At 28.1% G+C, this 15,502-nt stretch overlaps 1 protein-coding gene and 1 pseudogene across 1 annotated transcript; one reads left to right on the plus strand and one right to left on the minus strand.

The window, feature by feature from the left end:
- Positions 1 to 349: 349 nt before the first annotated feature.
- LOC130497429 (rac-like GTP-binding protein RHO1) lies at positions 350 to 2,351 on the minus strand (annotated as a pseudogene).
- A 5,087-nt stretch (positions 2,352 to 7,438) lies between these two features.
- Positions 7,439 to 15,277, plus strand: LOC108816408 (homeobox-leucine zipper protein HDG10). The gene is made up of 10 exons (XM_018588983.2): positions 7,439 to 8,081; positions 8,164 to 8,281; positions 8,503 to 8,694; positions 11,044 to 11,556; positions 12,171 to 12,266; positions 12,334 to 12,537; positions 13,238 to 13,418; positions 13,839 to 14,107; positions 14,222 to 14,311; positions 14,663 to 15,277. Exons 1-10 carry the CDS (start codon positions 7,963 to 7,965, stop codon positions 15,044 to 15,046), a joined length of 2,166 nt encoding a protein of 721 aa, XP_018444485.1. The 5' UTR covers positions 7,439 to 7,962; the 3' UTR covers positions 15,047 to 15,277.
- The last annotated feature ends 225 nt before the right edge of the window (positions 15,278 to 15,502 follow it).

Below are 15,502 nucleotides of genomic sequence, written 5' to 3' on the forward strand. Positions count from 1 at the left end.
TTTAAAAAATATTATTTTAAATGTTAAGTATTTATTTATTTATTTATGAAAATAATATACTCCATCCCTCATCTAAGCACTAAGTCTAAATTAGTTAACTCTAGAATTATAAATATTTATTTAACTCTTTTAAACTGAAGATAAATAAAATTAAGATAAACGAAAAGTACTACTAAGTATGTGGTAGTTTAAGTAATTGTTCAAAATGTTTCCTTTAAATTAAAAAATTTCTATTTTGTATTTATAAATGTATAAAAAAATCTAAAAATATATTTGCTGAGTTTGAAACATGCTCATAACTACAGGACGGCATACACAGCCACGTGGATTGAATTGAAGACGCAAAAGATGCTGATTCGAATAAACTCGATTTAATATTAAAAACAAACAAAAGATCAAAACCAAACTTGGTGTCTGTCCATTATTAAGTCACTGATGCAATGTTACCAAAACCACAAATAAATTAAAAAACAGATCTTTTCCAATCATCATCATCATCATAGGACGGAGCACGCCTCTGCGCTTTGCTCTTCTTCTTCTTTTGCTTCGGAGGTTGCAAGACCACTCGTATGGCTGCGTCAAACACCAGTTTCACATTCTGTATTCAAACTTAATGATTTGACAGTCAGTCACATTAACATTAAGAAACCGGTTGTAATAGTAACACAAATCAGTGTTTGTCATGTGTACCTCTTGAGATTTGGAACTGCATTCGACGTAACATCTATTAGCTTCCTCAGCTCCTCTCCCTGAGCAGTAGTAATCGGGACAGCACCAGGATGGTCGATGAAGAACTGCTTATCATCTCGAAGATCTAGAGAGCAGCAGCAACAACATTCTGACTCAGAACTAATCAGTGAACAGTGAGAGATGAAGCAAAGAACGAAAATGTCACCGAGCTTTGAGCCAAAGAGAATGATGGGGACACCAGGAGCGTAATGTTTCAACTCAGGGATCCACTGCAACCACACAAATGTGAACTTTGTGTGTGACAATGAGTGAGAGAGAGAGAGAGTGTGTGTTAACAACACTAACACCAAAAAAAGAATTTTGAATGTTTTTTTTTTTTACCTTTTTGGAGACATTTTCATAACTGGCTTTACTGATAAGAGAGAAGGCCAATATGAAAAAATCTGCTCCACAATAACTAAGTGGTCTTAATCTATTGTAATCCTCTTGCCCTGTTTTTCAAAATACGCAAAATTCAAAAATCTCATATCCAAAAGAACACAAACTCAAAACTTCAAAAAAAAAGTTATAAATGAAGAACCTGCAGTATTCCACAATCCAAGATTAACGGTGGCTCCGTTAACCACCACATTTGCACTGAAATTATTGAAAACTGTAGGCACAGTCCTGTATGATTAGAAACCAAGAACATTACACAATGAGGTATTGTTAATACATATATTAAAAGAACATGAACATGAGAGAAAAGGACAGAACCATAGTGGATTGCAACAAAACCGTAGTGTATACCCATCCTTCTCCATTGCTCCCATCTTAATCACCCTGAGGAAGTATGCTTCGCAAGCATGATTTTCTCTGATTGATATCTGCAGATAATTAAGAAAAGAGAAGTAAGAAGGCTGTCTCTTAGACTCTTAGTCAACACTTAAGGATGGAGGAAATGGTCAAAGAGCAATGCGCAGATGATAAGCATCAATTTTATTGGTAAGCTTCTTGTGGTCTCCAAGCTGTTGATACAAAGCTCTCTATCGTCTCAACCATGCATGGTATAATACTGATTGAACTAAATAGAATAACGCTTACAGTATAATATGTAGATACTTTCAGTTATAAATTTATATAAGTAAGCATGTTCCACTTTGTAGACCAATATATGTATAGGCCACAAAATTTATATGAGATGCTGCCGGAATGAAAAAAGCTTACAAAACACCAATATGTGTTCGTCAATGATGAACATCTCTAACCCAATAAGCATCCGACCTTTGGTTGCGTATCTGACCTCCCATCTAACGGACCCGTAGTTCCGACTCGGATAGAACTGGTGAGATGTCGTTTTAGGTACACGATGGAACATGAGACTTTCTGGATTGTTGACCCGATTTCATGGCGATCGACTGATGCTGTTGGAATATAAGAATGTCTAATATAGTTCCATGAAAGCTTCCACATAGAGGTTTATATATAATGAGAAAGAGAAGGATGTGAAAAGTTATCATAGATAGTGAAGATGGTAATTAAGAACATAAATGAATGAATTATAATGGGTAGATTAATGCTCAGAAACGGAGAGAAACGGGAAAAACATGGAGTTGGAACGATGAAGTCGAAATTGAAGGCGAGATTATTTTTGAAAATTAGGGCATGTGTCTGATATGGGCCATGTATATTATTTTAAGTAAGTTAAGGGCCATAGACAAAATGATCTTGTGGGTTTTAAAGTTGTAACTATATCCAACAGAAATATTTGGCCCGAATTATTTGTGCGATAAAACTCAGCAGCTAGGCTGACATGGCGAATTAAAAGCTTCTCAGTGGTTGATTTGTTTTGCAAACGTGGACACCCTCTCCATCTATCTTATTCTCCTTTTAATTATTGTAGATTAAGGTGCTGAGCAATTTGATTAGGCCCAAACAATTTGTAGGACCAACAAGTTGAAGTTTTTTGGGGATGAATGAAAAGCCTTAGTAGAACCAAATTTGGGTAATCTTGCCTAAGAATGTTTTTGTGCCAAAAAAAGCCTAAGAATACTTTTAGGAAGATTTGATATTATTCAACAAATATTTTATAATTTGAAAGTAAGCCATGTTTTTTATAAATATATTATTTTGTTACATAAAAGATAATAACACTATCATCACTAGGAAAAAAAAAGAAACACTATCGTAAAAACTAACTTTTAGCATTTATAGTATAGCCGAGTGAAAAAAATTAAAACTTTAAATCAAATTTTAGTCTAAAATCAACTAATAATATAAAATATTTAAATTTTTTTGAAATTTTTTGCTTTCCAATAATATTATCTTTGATGAAAATATACGAATGATTTCTTACTATGATTTGTTTTGATACTTATTTTTATATTTGTTTTGCTTTTTAAAATGAAAAGCTGAAAAGCCCAAACATATCTTTTAGCATTGTTAGAATTTAGCTGGACTTTTAAATATAAACATAATTTTATATTGGACTCAAATATTTACGAGTTTATATGAATTTGGGCCGAAGGTAAAACAGATCAGGTCAACTGACACATGTAGATACGATAAAATAAAAAATAAATATTTAAGTTTTGCAATTCTAGAATGTTCGGCTTATCCTATATATATACCAAAATTTATAGAATAGAGAGAAAGTATTTTCACGGGTATTTTTCATATCTTCTTCTAGCATACCCATAAGATTTTTCATATCTTTGAATTCAACTTCTTTTCTCTATTCTTTTTTCTTTTCGAATCGGAATTCTTATAGATCCTTCTAAACTTTCGTATCATCTATACATCTTCTTCTCGTAAACATCGGTAAACTTTTCTTTCAATTTATTTATTGTTAATATATTGTTTATATTCTCTTAAGTTTTAATATTTAATTATATAAAATAATTTTAATAGGGATAGAGAAGCAGCATTTTTCATGAGTAGCAGATCGCTTTAAATTCAGTGGGTATCTTTATTAAACTCACATGGTTGACAAAAATATAGATATCTAAAATTTTATTATGTAAGAAGGTATTTTACATACATAAAATTTTAAAATTAGTTGTCACTAATCAAAATATAAAAAATTAAAATAAGCTGTGAATAAAAAAAATCTTATTAGTTAACTAAATGTAACATAGTAAAAATAAAATTAGTGTCTAATAAGATAATGTGCGATCTTGTGAAATAGATTTGTGTCAGGTGCTTAGTATGCTTAATATTTTTTTAAATGTGTACTGTATATGATTAGGTCCATATTGATTACATGTTCCTCTATTTTGTATTTATATTTTACTAATCAATTTTGTGCATGGTCGATCATGTTATGAAAGTTAATTTATATATATACAATTTGTCAAAATATATTATTTTATATGAACAATTTTGTCAAAGTCTTTATAATAAAATGATTCCAACTAGTATTAATTAATTTATATGTATATTTATAGTTAATAATAAAATCACAAAACATTAAAATCACAATCATTCTTAGCAAATGATACTTATAAATATTAATTTCAAAATTCTATAAATAATTTTACAAACGAAACAGAAGGATTAATTACCATGAACAGTTCTATACAACTGTATTTGAGGCTTTTCATCTATTATTTAGGAAATATTTTATGATAAACTATTAATGATAAAATTAATTTGATAAGATTTTCTAGGTAATAATTATTATTTATATATAATTAACTATAAAAGTAAAGTACATACAATGAATATATAAAAATAAGATTTTTTACTGATATAAATTGATTTATTTCTTTAAATAATATATTTTATAACTAATTATTACAATTATAATTATATATAACAACTTCTGTAAGATAATTTTACCTATATAAATTTATTTGCATATATCTGTATATAGAATAAAATATGATATTATACAGAGTATTGTAAGTCATCTAATAAATACATAAGAAAACTATTTATTTCTTTGTATTTATTATAATAATTAGAAATTAAAATATAGAGAAGAAAGTCTTTATAATAAAATGATTCCAGCTACTATTAATTAATTTATATATATTTATAGTTAATAATAAAATCACAAGACAAATAAATACAAATATATTTAATGCATAAAATTTGATTTTGATAATTATAAATATGATAATACTGTAAATTTGTTTCATTTTATTACAAAATCGTTATCACCTTTTATGGGTTAATTAAAAAAAACCGCTACCCCTTACGGCTATTAATAAGAGTTGTCCTATTTGAAGCTGATTCTTTTTCTAGATAATTAGAGAAAGAAAATCTGGATATAATAGAATATATTTTTTTCTTAATCAATGAAATGAGATTAGTTTCCTATAAATAACTAACAATAAAAAACGCTCAATTGGCTATAACAATATGTGTTTATTATTTATTCTCATTTCCTAATCCGGATATATTTGTTTCCTTACAAATTATATACATATATGATTAGCCATAATATTAATTTTATGTTTCTCTATTTTTATTCATATTTGACTGATCAATTTTGTGTCTCATTGGTCGATCATATTATGACAGTGAATTTACATATATACAACATGTTAAAATATATTATTTTATACGAATAATTTGAATTGAGATTTCGATAAGAGTTTCAGAAAATGTAATTTACTTGAACCACAAAGTCATATCATCTTATATGGATTGATTAGAAGGATATTATTTTCAGTTTTTTTAAAAAATTATTTCCTTAATTTTTGAAAGTTGGCTTTTTTTCAATATACAAAAATATTTTTTCCTAATCCATATATATATTCAGATTGGTACCAAAGATTTACATCCATTTACGTATTATAGATGTGACAGACATTTATTCAAAAAGATCACTAACCAAATTTGGTCAATGATCTTCCTAAATAGATGTATGTGACATCTATAATATGTAAGGAAAGTAAATCTTTGGTACCAATCCAAAAATATATATGGATTAGGAAAAAATATATTTTGTATTTTGAAAAAAGTCAACTTTCAAAAATTAAAGAAATAAAGTTTTTAAAAAGCTGAAAATAATATCATTCTAATTAGCCCACATAAGATGATAAGAATAAGGTTCAAAATATATTTTCTAAAACTCTTACGAAATCTCAATTCAAATTATTCATATGAAATAATATATTTTCAAACGTTGTATATATGTAAATTAACTGTTATAATATATATGATCGACCAATGAGACACAAAATTGATCAGAAAAATATGAACAAAATAGGAAAACATATAATTAATATTATGGACCTAATCATATATGTATATAATTTGTAAGGAAACAAATATATGTGGATTAGGAATGAGAATAAATAATAAACATGTATAGTTGGAGTCAATTGAGCGTTTTACTGTCAGTTATTTATAGGAAAGTAATTTCATTTCATTGGTTGGAAAAAAATTATTATATCATATCCAGATTTCTTTCTTTAATTATCTACAAACGAATCAGCTTCAAGTAGGACAACTAGAAAAAGAGATTATAATAGCTGTAAGAGATAGTGTTTTTTTTAATTAACCCATAAAAGGTGATAACGATTTTGTAATAAAATGAAACAAATTTACAGTATTATCATATTTATAATTATCAAAATCAAATTTTATGCATTAAATATATTTGTATTTATTTGTCTTGTGATTTTATTATTAACTATAAATATATATAAATTAATTAATACTAGCTGGAATCATTTTATTATAAAGACTTTGTTCTCTATAATTTTAGTTTCTAATTATTATAATAACTACAAAGAAATAAATATTTTTCTTATGTATTTATTAGATAACTTACAATACTCTGTATAATATTATATTTTATATATATACAGATATATGCAAATAAATTTATATAGGTAAAATTATCTTACAGAAGTTGTTATATATAATTATAATTGTAATAATTAGTTATAAAATATATTATTTAAATAAATAAATCAATTTATATCAGTAAAAATAATCTTATTTTATATATTCATTGTATGTACTTTACTTTTATAGTTAGTTATATATAAATAAAAGTTATATTACCTAGAAAATCTTATCAAATTAATTTTATCATTAATAGTTTATTAAAAAATATTTCCTAAAATAATAGATGAAAAGCCTCAAATACAGTTGTATAGAACTGTTCATGGTAATTTTTTTTTTTTTTTTTGTTCATGGTAATTAATCCGTTTGTTTCGTTCGTAAAATTATTTATAGAATTTTGAAATTAATAGTTATAACTTATAAGTATCATTTGCTAAGAAAATAATATATTTAAAGTTATATTTTTATATTTAAAGTTTGTATTATTAAATTTAAATTCTTAATTTAAAGTTTTTCAACTAAATACGCTAAATATAGCGCTGAACATATATGTGTGTATAAATTTTATATAATTTTTAAAAATATATATAGTGTTTTGTGCATACATTATATATATTGTTACATGAAAAAGTCCAACTCTGGATTTGTAAAGCGCAATTAAATAAATCATCTAAAGTTTTTTTTGTCATTCTTCCTTTTTTTAAATCAACATACTTTCATTAATCTGAATGCAAGCATACATAATCGTGGTGCAATACTCTAGGGACAACTTGTTTTGCCAATGTATCTGCCCTTTTGTTGCCTTCTCTAATTATCTTTAATCATTTGAATAAATAATGCTTATTATTAGAAGTGGAGACCCCAACTTTATAATTTTAATATTTTAGCAAAAAAAAAAAAAAAAAAAAAAAAAAAAAAAAACTTTATAATTTTTTATTTTAGAGTATGATAAAAATCCAATATCACATTTCAACATTTGTTTGTTAACACCCCACCTTGATTTAATCATAGCTAGACAATATACTTAAATTATTAATTTAAAAGTATGTCTCTGTTCTTTATCTAATGTATGGTAGGTGGAACCTGGATGTAAATCCGAAATGTAATAGAAAATAATCTCTTTATAGTGAAAATATAAATGGAAAAAGATTTCATTAGTACCTTGACAGTAACGTCTATAGAAGAAAAAAATCTGTAATGAGATTTTTTTTCATAAAGATTCTATTCTGTCATGTTTTGAGTTTTAATCAGTAACAAAAAAAATGTTTTGAATTTTCTTTTGACAAAAAATAAGGCTATATTCTTTTCATTTATTATTAATAAAACTGAAAGTTATTTTTTAAACAAAATAGAAATAAAAGATTTGAGGTTAAAGAGAATTTGTCCATGGTGTAAATTTTTTTTGTCCATATATGTCTTTCACAGTTTTCTATATAAATAGCTTTTAAATGGCTAATAGATTATGCATATTCCTTTCAATTGGGTTGAAAAATGGCTTCTAGTCGTGATAGCAGTTCAAGTGATGAACATGAGACTTCGCTTAACACAAGCGATGGGGATAAGAAGATTTACCATCGTCACTCTAATCATCAAATTCAAAGGCTCGAAGCGTAAGATCTCAATTTAGTTTATAATTAGTTTTTTCTAAATGAAAACTTCTTAATTAATAACTAATATTTTGTAAAATTTTAGGTACTTCAAGGAGTGTCCTCATCCAGACGATTCACAGCGACTTAAATTGGGAGAAGAACTGAAACTTAAACCAAAACAAATCAAATTTTGGTTTCAAAACAAAAGAACACAAACAAAAGTAATTTTTTGTCGTAGTTAGTATTTATTTCTAAACACTATAATCCCGTACACGACATAAACTGATTAACTTTATTTAAAACAAGTGAGAGTTACCAGTCTTTTTTTATTATTCGTGGAAATCAAAGTAATAGATGTATATCAGATTTTTTCTAACTACAGACTACAGTAGATTTTACACGGTATTAATATATATTTTTATTATAAATAAACAAATTACAGACTCAAAGTGAAAAAGCAGACAATGCATCACTTAGAACAGAGAATATGAAAATAAGACGTGAAAACGAAGCAATGCAACACGCATTGACAACTGTGACTTGCCCTCCATGTGGTGGCCCTCCTCTTGGGCAACGGGAACGCTCACCCTATCTCCAGAAACTCCAGGCACAAAACGCACGTTTCAGAGAAGAGGTGTGTCTTTATGCATAATTTTTTCAGTTTTTAGTTCATATTGTGATTTTCAAAAAACAAATCAGTTTCAAAAAAAAAAATTCATATTGTGATTTTCATCAAGTGTTCCGTTGCTAAATGATTATCTTAATTCTAACACTAGAATATCTTGGTTAGTGTTAAACTTAATATACTTATGGTAATGTATAGGCAATATAAATCTATAAATATACAAAACAGAAAAGTCTTTTAATTAAAAATAATTTTGTTAGTTGAACTTTCTAGCTTGTCGATTTATAGTTTTGCTTGTTTCCATGAAGTATATACAGATTAGAATAATAAAAAGTAAAGAAGAATTATGTTCAGGGTTTGTCTGTTCACCATCCATCTAGTTTATCAAATCTAGTGATAAATGTTTTAAAATTGTTCAAACTTATACAACAAACTTCAATGAAAAACTCATATAAATAAGTTAATACAAAAATTTAAAACAAATAATCCACTGTAAAATTCACATTTTTTATTTAATGATAAATATATAATAAATATATATGTAAAATTCACATTTTAGTCACTACAATATTGGAATTTTACGCTTATATGAAAATATTCTATATGATTTTTACTTGCTTCTATGAATTATTTGTATATACAATTTTTTTTAATAAACCTGCATTAGATATAAAATTATCAAATGTTCTTTTTCATCTTTTTTTTTGTAAACTGAAAAAATAAGTTTCCCTAAAATGTAGAGAATCTATTTCTTCCTTTCATCTAAAGGTAATATATTTTAATAAATCCTTATAAATTCAACATCCAATTTTAAAAATCAGATGTCTTTTTTTTTTGGCACAAAAAATCAGATGTCTTTAATTATATATTTTCATGAACTGGAAACTGGTTTCTTTGTCATATTTTGACTTTACCAATTTCTGCAGATAAATTAAATTTTCAAATATAATACAAAAAAATATTAACGTTATATTAATACTTTTGAGTCATACTATACATATTAACTTACATCAAGTACGTATAATTTGTTTCTAATAACTCATTAGAAGAACATTGTTTTGTTTTCAATTTTTATTTGTTACACATGCAATATTATTGACAAAATCAACACAGAACCGAGAAGAATGGTTAAGAATTTGTTTGACTTGATGTTCAATTTATATATTAGAGGCGTAACTATTTTCAAAGCTACAACTCAGACTCACGAATGCAGCTTTTTTAAGAGATTTTTGGTGTTTTGCAACAATCAAATAAAATATTATAAATCATTTCAAATCTTTTTAAAATCTTTTTAAAATTCTTAACAGCTGCGTTTGCGGCTGCGGACAACTGTGAGAGAATAATTTTTTTTTTTAAATCAATATAAATGTATTCAATAAAAGTTTTAACTGAAATAATAGAAATATCTCTCTCTATATATTATATTTTAGTTTATATTACAATGTTAAAAACAATATTTTCTATAATTTAATTTTTTTAATAGTATAATATTATAAATAAAAAATTTATATTTACTATAATATTATGATTTTCATACTTTTACAATTTTATAAAATATAGATATTGTTATTTTATTATTTAACGTTTGCATTTTGTAGTTAACTAGACATGAATATTTCATAAACATACTAGTTTCTAACTGTTTTATAAGTCGTATAAATCTCTTAAAAATGTTTAAAATCGCAACCATCCGCAAACGCGTGAAACTGCACCCACGGCCATTGCTTTTACACTGCCCTAAATATAGTTATATACCGTTCATTTAATATATTAAATATATTAGTAACTAGTTGAAAAGCTTTCAAAATGATATTAAAAATTTTATGGAAAAATTATGCAACCAAATTATTTCAGACAACGAATAAAGTAAAAATGTTTATAATGATATTAGAACTTCAATGCTAAACTTATAAAACCAATTTTAATTGAAAGTTATGCTTTACACATATATTCCCTTTACAATGATGTTAATAGAACTCTTTAGACAAATGTCAATTTTTAATTAATAAGTCAACTATTTTAATCTCATAATTCTACATTACAAAATATTAATGATTTTTTTATCATCAACATAAACAGACAAAATATTAATGACTTATTTCTTTGTTTTGTTTACAGTAAAACTGCTTTCCATTAAATATAAGTATCAAATTCACAAACTTTTCTCCATGCAACTGTATTTTATAGATGAATGTTTTTTTTACATTTCCTTTTCTATATTAGAGATATCTATTTAATTATCACACCTCAGTCGATTTAATCGATTCGTAAAGTGTATAAACTGACATGCTTTCTCTTAAACTAAAGTGTATAAATCTACATTGCTAACGTTTTTATCGATCAAAATATGAATATCAGCGTGACAGACTTTCAAATCTGGTGAACCAGAGCGAAGGCCACTCAAACCCTAACGTCAACGCTTTGGTCTATCCCCATGGTCCACCACTATATCCACCAGCTTCCAACAATCCACATGTCGCATATGGGACCTCTTCCAACTATCTCGTGGAGCCACCAAGCTTGGTTGGAGAACCATACTCTCGTGAACGCATAAACATCGCCCAGCCACCTCAGGCGCTAATGCCTATGCTACTGCAACGTTTCCAGCCGCCATCTCAAATGGAGAAAATGATGATGACTGAAGCGATGGTAACTGCCGTGACGGAGGTAATAACTCTGATTCGAACTGAAGAACAAATGTGGATCAAGTCGTCAATCGATGGTAGACTCATCATTGATCAAAAGTACTATGAGAAAACGTTTCCCAAGGTCAGCCATTTCAACAGTTCAAGTGCTCGTATTGAATCTTCCAAAGAAGTTTCGGTGATTCCAATGGATGCCAAAAACTTGGTGAACATGCTTTTAGATACGGTACGTGATATTATTTAAACTTAACCAAAAAGATATATACTTATTTTTTCTATATTTTAATAGCAGAGCCCTGTTCAATGCTTTTCAAAATGAGTTTTTGTCCCATACTCCTTCTCAGAGGATGATAACTGGTTAGATACTTTTCATAATATCTACCTAAATAAAATATTAATATATTTGTTGTCAAAAAGTAAATTAATATTTTTGTTAACATTATATTATTTAAATAATTTTTTAAAAAAAATTAGATCAGTAAAAGTGTGACATGTGTACCAAAGCTTCTTCGAATTTTTGGTGAATATATCTGAGATAAGATACAACTCAACAAAATCTAAATTTCTCTCATCGGTTTATAATTCGTTTCATTATTAAAATGTCTAGATACTTGTTAAGAACCCCTTGTTAAAGGTGTCTTCACATGACAAATTTTAGGGCCTAACATTTATTTTTTACTTTACCAAATAGTTAACCAAGTATATTGTACATCCATATTTGTCCTGAACTTCTAAAATGTTAGGCTTAGCACTGTAAACAGTATATGCCATGAATATAAGAAAATGAAGAAACTCTTTTTTCATAAATTTATTTCAGCTTTAAAATATAAATTGTTACAGGAGAAATGGGCGAATCTTTTCTCAACAATTGTGAGTGAAGCTAAAACGATTCACGTGCTGGAATCCATGGATCCACAAAGAAACTTCTCCAAATTGGTATGAATCTTATAATATTTTCAAATTTTACGTTTAACTCTTAATAATGGGCTGATACATTAACTAGATGTATGAGCAACTGCACATACTGTCGCCATTGCTGCCACCGAGAGAGTTTATGATCCTAAGATGTTGTCAACAATTGGAGGAAGATGTATGGGTGATTGCTGATGTTTCGTACCATCAAGTAGCCTCGGACTTTGAGACTCCGGCTTGCTCCAAACGTCCTTCCGGTTGTCTCATCCAAGCCTTGCCCAATGGTCACTCTAAGGTCTCCTCTCTTCTCATATGTTTGTCTAAATAGAATTTTATATATACTTTTACTTATTTTAAATAGTTTCATATTTATTCTATTAAAATATGAATATGACATATTTATAAATGTTATGTCCAGCTATATATTTTATTTATTTAAAAGACTATTTTATCAAATTAAATTAATATTAAACACAAATATGATTATAAAAACTCAAATATAAAAATTATTTTATTTAAAAAAAATTTAAAAAAATATATTCACCTTTTGAAAGAGTATATCATAATTTAGTATATCTTATTAAAATAGCATCTAACCAGGGTTTTTAAATCAAAAACTATTAGATTTCGTTTTGGTTGTCAAATCACTTCAAATTTGATTAATAACTTCTAGTGAGATTATAAAGAAATATATTCATATATTAAGAAATAGAATCTGACTGATTCATTTACTGTAATCCAAAGTGCTTTTTCAGTTACATGCTTAATCAAAAATTATAATGTGATTCGATCATATACTTTTTTTGTAGAAATGGTCAATTTGATCATTATTTTACAATATACCACCACACTATTTTGCTGGAAAACAAAATTAGTCAAAACATATAAACGTGGCAATTTTTTTATTTTTTAGAAGTTTTTTTAAAAAAACATGGCAATTATATTTTGGCAATTCCATATAGAAACTAAAACTATGAGAGAAAAAAAACGAACAGGTGACGTGGATAGAGCACGTGGAAGTAAATGATAAAGTGCGGGCGCATCGGATTTACAGAGACCTCTTATGCGGCGGCTTTGGCTACGGAGCTCGCCGTTGGACCGCTACTCTTGAGAGAATGTGTGAGAGGCTGTCTCTCTACTCAGTCTCTGACTTCCCAGCGACGGACTACCCCGGAGGTACTTATATTATCTATTAGAATCCCATACTATATAAATATCAATCTGGCCAAATTAATATTTGTGATCTGTGATTGCCAAACGATTTTTATTCATAATATTTAGAGCTTTGATAAAAAAAAAAACTCTAATATGCAACAACTATGCTGACAAGTGCTAGTTTTATTAGGTAAAAATCCTTTTATATATATTAGTGTTCTAAGATATAGATAACATTCAGACGCACGTCTTTAAATTTTTTAAAAACATTAAAAAAATTGATATACACAACATTCAGACGTCTTTTAATTTTATTTTTTATTTTTTTTAAAACTAATGTTTTAAAAATTGGTGTAGACGACGTCTAAGCACCCTCCTAAACACGAATCTCTTATAGTGCCTAATTAATACTTTAAAATACTTTATCTTCTTTTTATATAGTTGTGGGAACCATAGACGGAAGAAAGAGCGTCATGAAATTAGGAGAAAGAATGTTGAAGAATTTTGCATGGATACTAAAAATGCCTGGAAAAGCCGAATTTCCGCAACAGAATGTAACCAACAGTAGCGGAATTAGAATTGCGGTGCGGGTAAACGAAGAAGTAGGTCAACCGGCCGGTCTCATTGTCTGCGCTGGTTTATCTTTGTCTCTCCCTCTCGCTCCTCTCCAGGTCTACAACTTCCTGAAAAGTCTTGAGGTTCGCCACCAGGTAAGAATCTTTTGATTGAACAAGTCCACATCTAATCAGTTGTTACAATTGTAGTAGTTTTTTTCACATTGTTGTCAGTTAACAAGAAACCTATTTGTTGTATGTAAAAAATAGTGGGACGCTCTCTGCCAAGCGAGTCCGGTCACTGAGGTCGCTCGCTTTGTCACTGGAACAGACAATAAGAATTGTGTGAATATCCTCAAGGTATATATTACTCATACTTTCTTATTGTTTAATTATAGGATTTACCTAATATAACATTAAAATTTTCAATAGAGATGTTATACACAAAGTGCAAAAAAAAATCAATGGATAGATGAGTCAAGTTAAATATGTTCATATATGTTTACATTTTAGTTGTCACCAACTGCAAGTTGATTCATCATCTCTATAACATATCAAATATTCTATGTTTTTAAAGTAACCCGCATCTATATTATTTTCTCATGGAAGTATTTACATTGCAGTTTGATGTATTTATCATTGCATTAACTTTGATTCTTTTGACCTGATAACTAATGTTGGTTTATCTGTATATATGTGTATATTATATAGCCTTCAAGTGAAACACAGAATGGTGACCTGATGATAATACAAGACAGCTTCATAGACGCATTAGGAGGTATGGTGGTCTACGCTCCAGTCGACCTAATGACAGCTCTCGCTGCCTTTTCAGGCAATGTCGACCCTTCAGGCATTCCAATCCTCCCGTCCGGTTTCATCATCTCCAGTGACGGCCGTCCTTCCGCCGCTGCTGAGCTAGACGGTGGCCTCGACGATTGTAAGACGCTCCTCACGGTGGCTTTCCAGATCCTCGCCACTGGTTCGACTAACTTCGATGAAGACCAAATGAATGAATGGACCACCAAAGTCCATACCTTGGTTAGCTCCACTATTCGAAGGGTTAAAGGCATGCTTAACTGCGATGATGGTCAGTGAGAGCTGTTTCACTGTTCTTAAACTATTTGGTTCTCTTTATATCTTTTTCAAATAATGTTTTCGAGTGAGAAGACTATTCTCTGATGATTCTCTAATGAATCAGACTCGTTCTTTTATGCTTTTGGTTGGTTTCAAAACTTATAATAATTTCTAAGGGAAGGCCCTTAGATAAAACAATGTTATGTTTGTTGCCGGTTTGGCTTGTTTATTTATGATATTGCTTTAAGACTATTTTAAGCTGTTATTGCTTTCTTTTGGAGTATTTATTTCTATTCAGATAAGTTTCATTTGATAATATGTTATATGATCTTCATCAATTAGTGATGAAGTGTAACTCTTACGTTTGTAAGTTTATATATACAGAAATATCTGAGGTTACACTTCATCACTAATTGATGAAAATTATGTAAAGTTTATAAATCGTACAGTCAGACCCCTGTACACTCTTGTTGATGG

The sequence above is a fragment of the Raphanus sativus genome, chromosome 7 (genome assembly GCF_000801105.2).
Source record: "Raphanus sativus cultivar WK10039 chromosome 7, ASM80110v3, whole genome shotgun sequence".
Classification (NCBI taxonomy): Eukaryota; Viridiplantae; Streptophyta; class Magnoliopsida; order Brassicales; family Brassicaceae; genus Raphanus; species Raphanus sativus.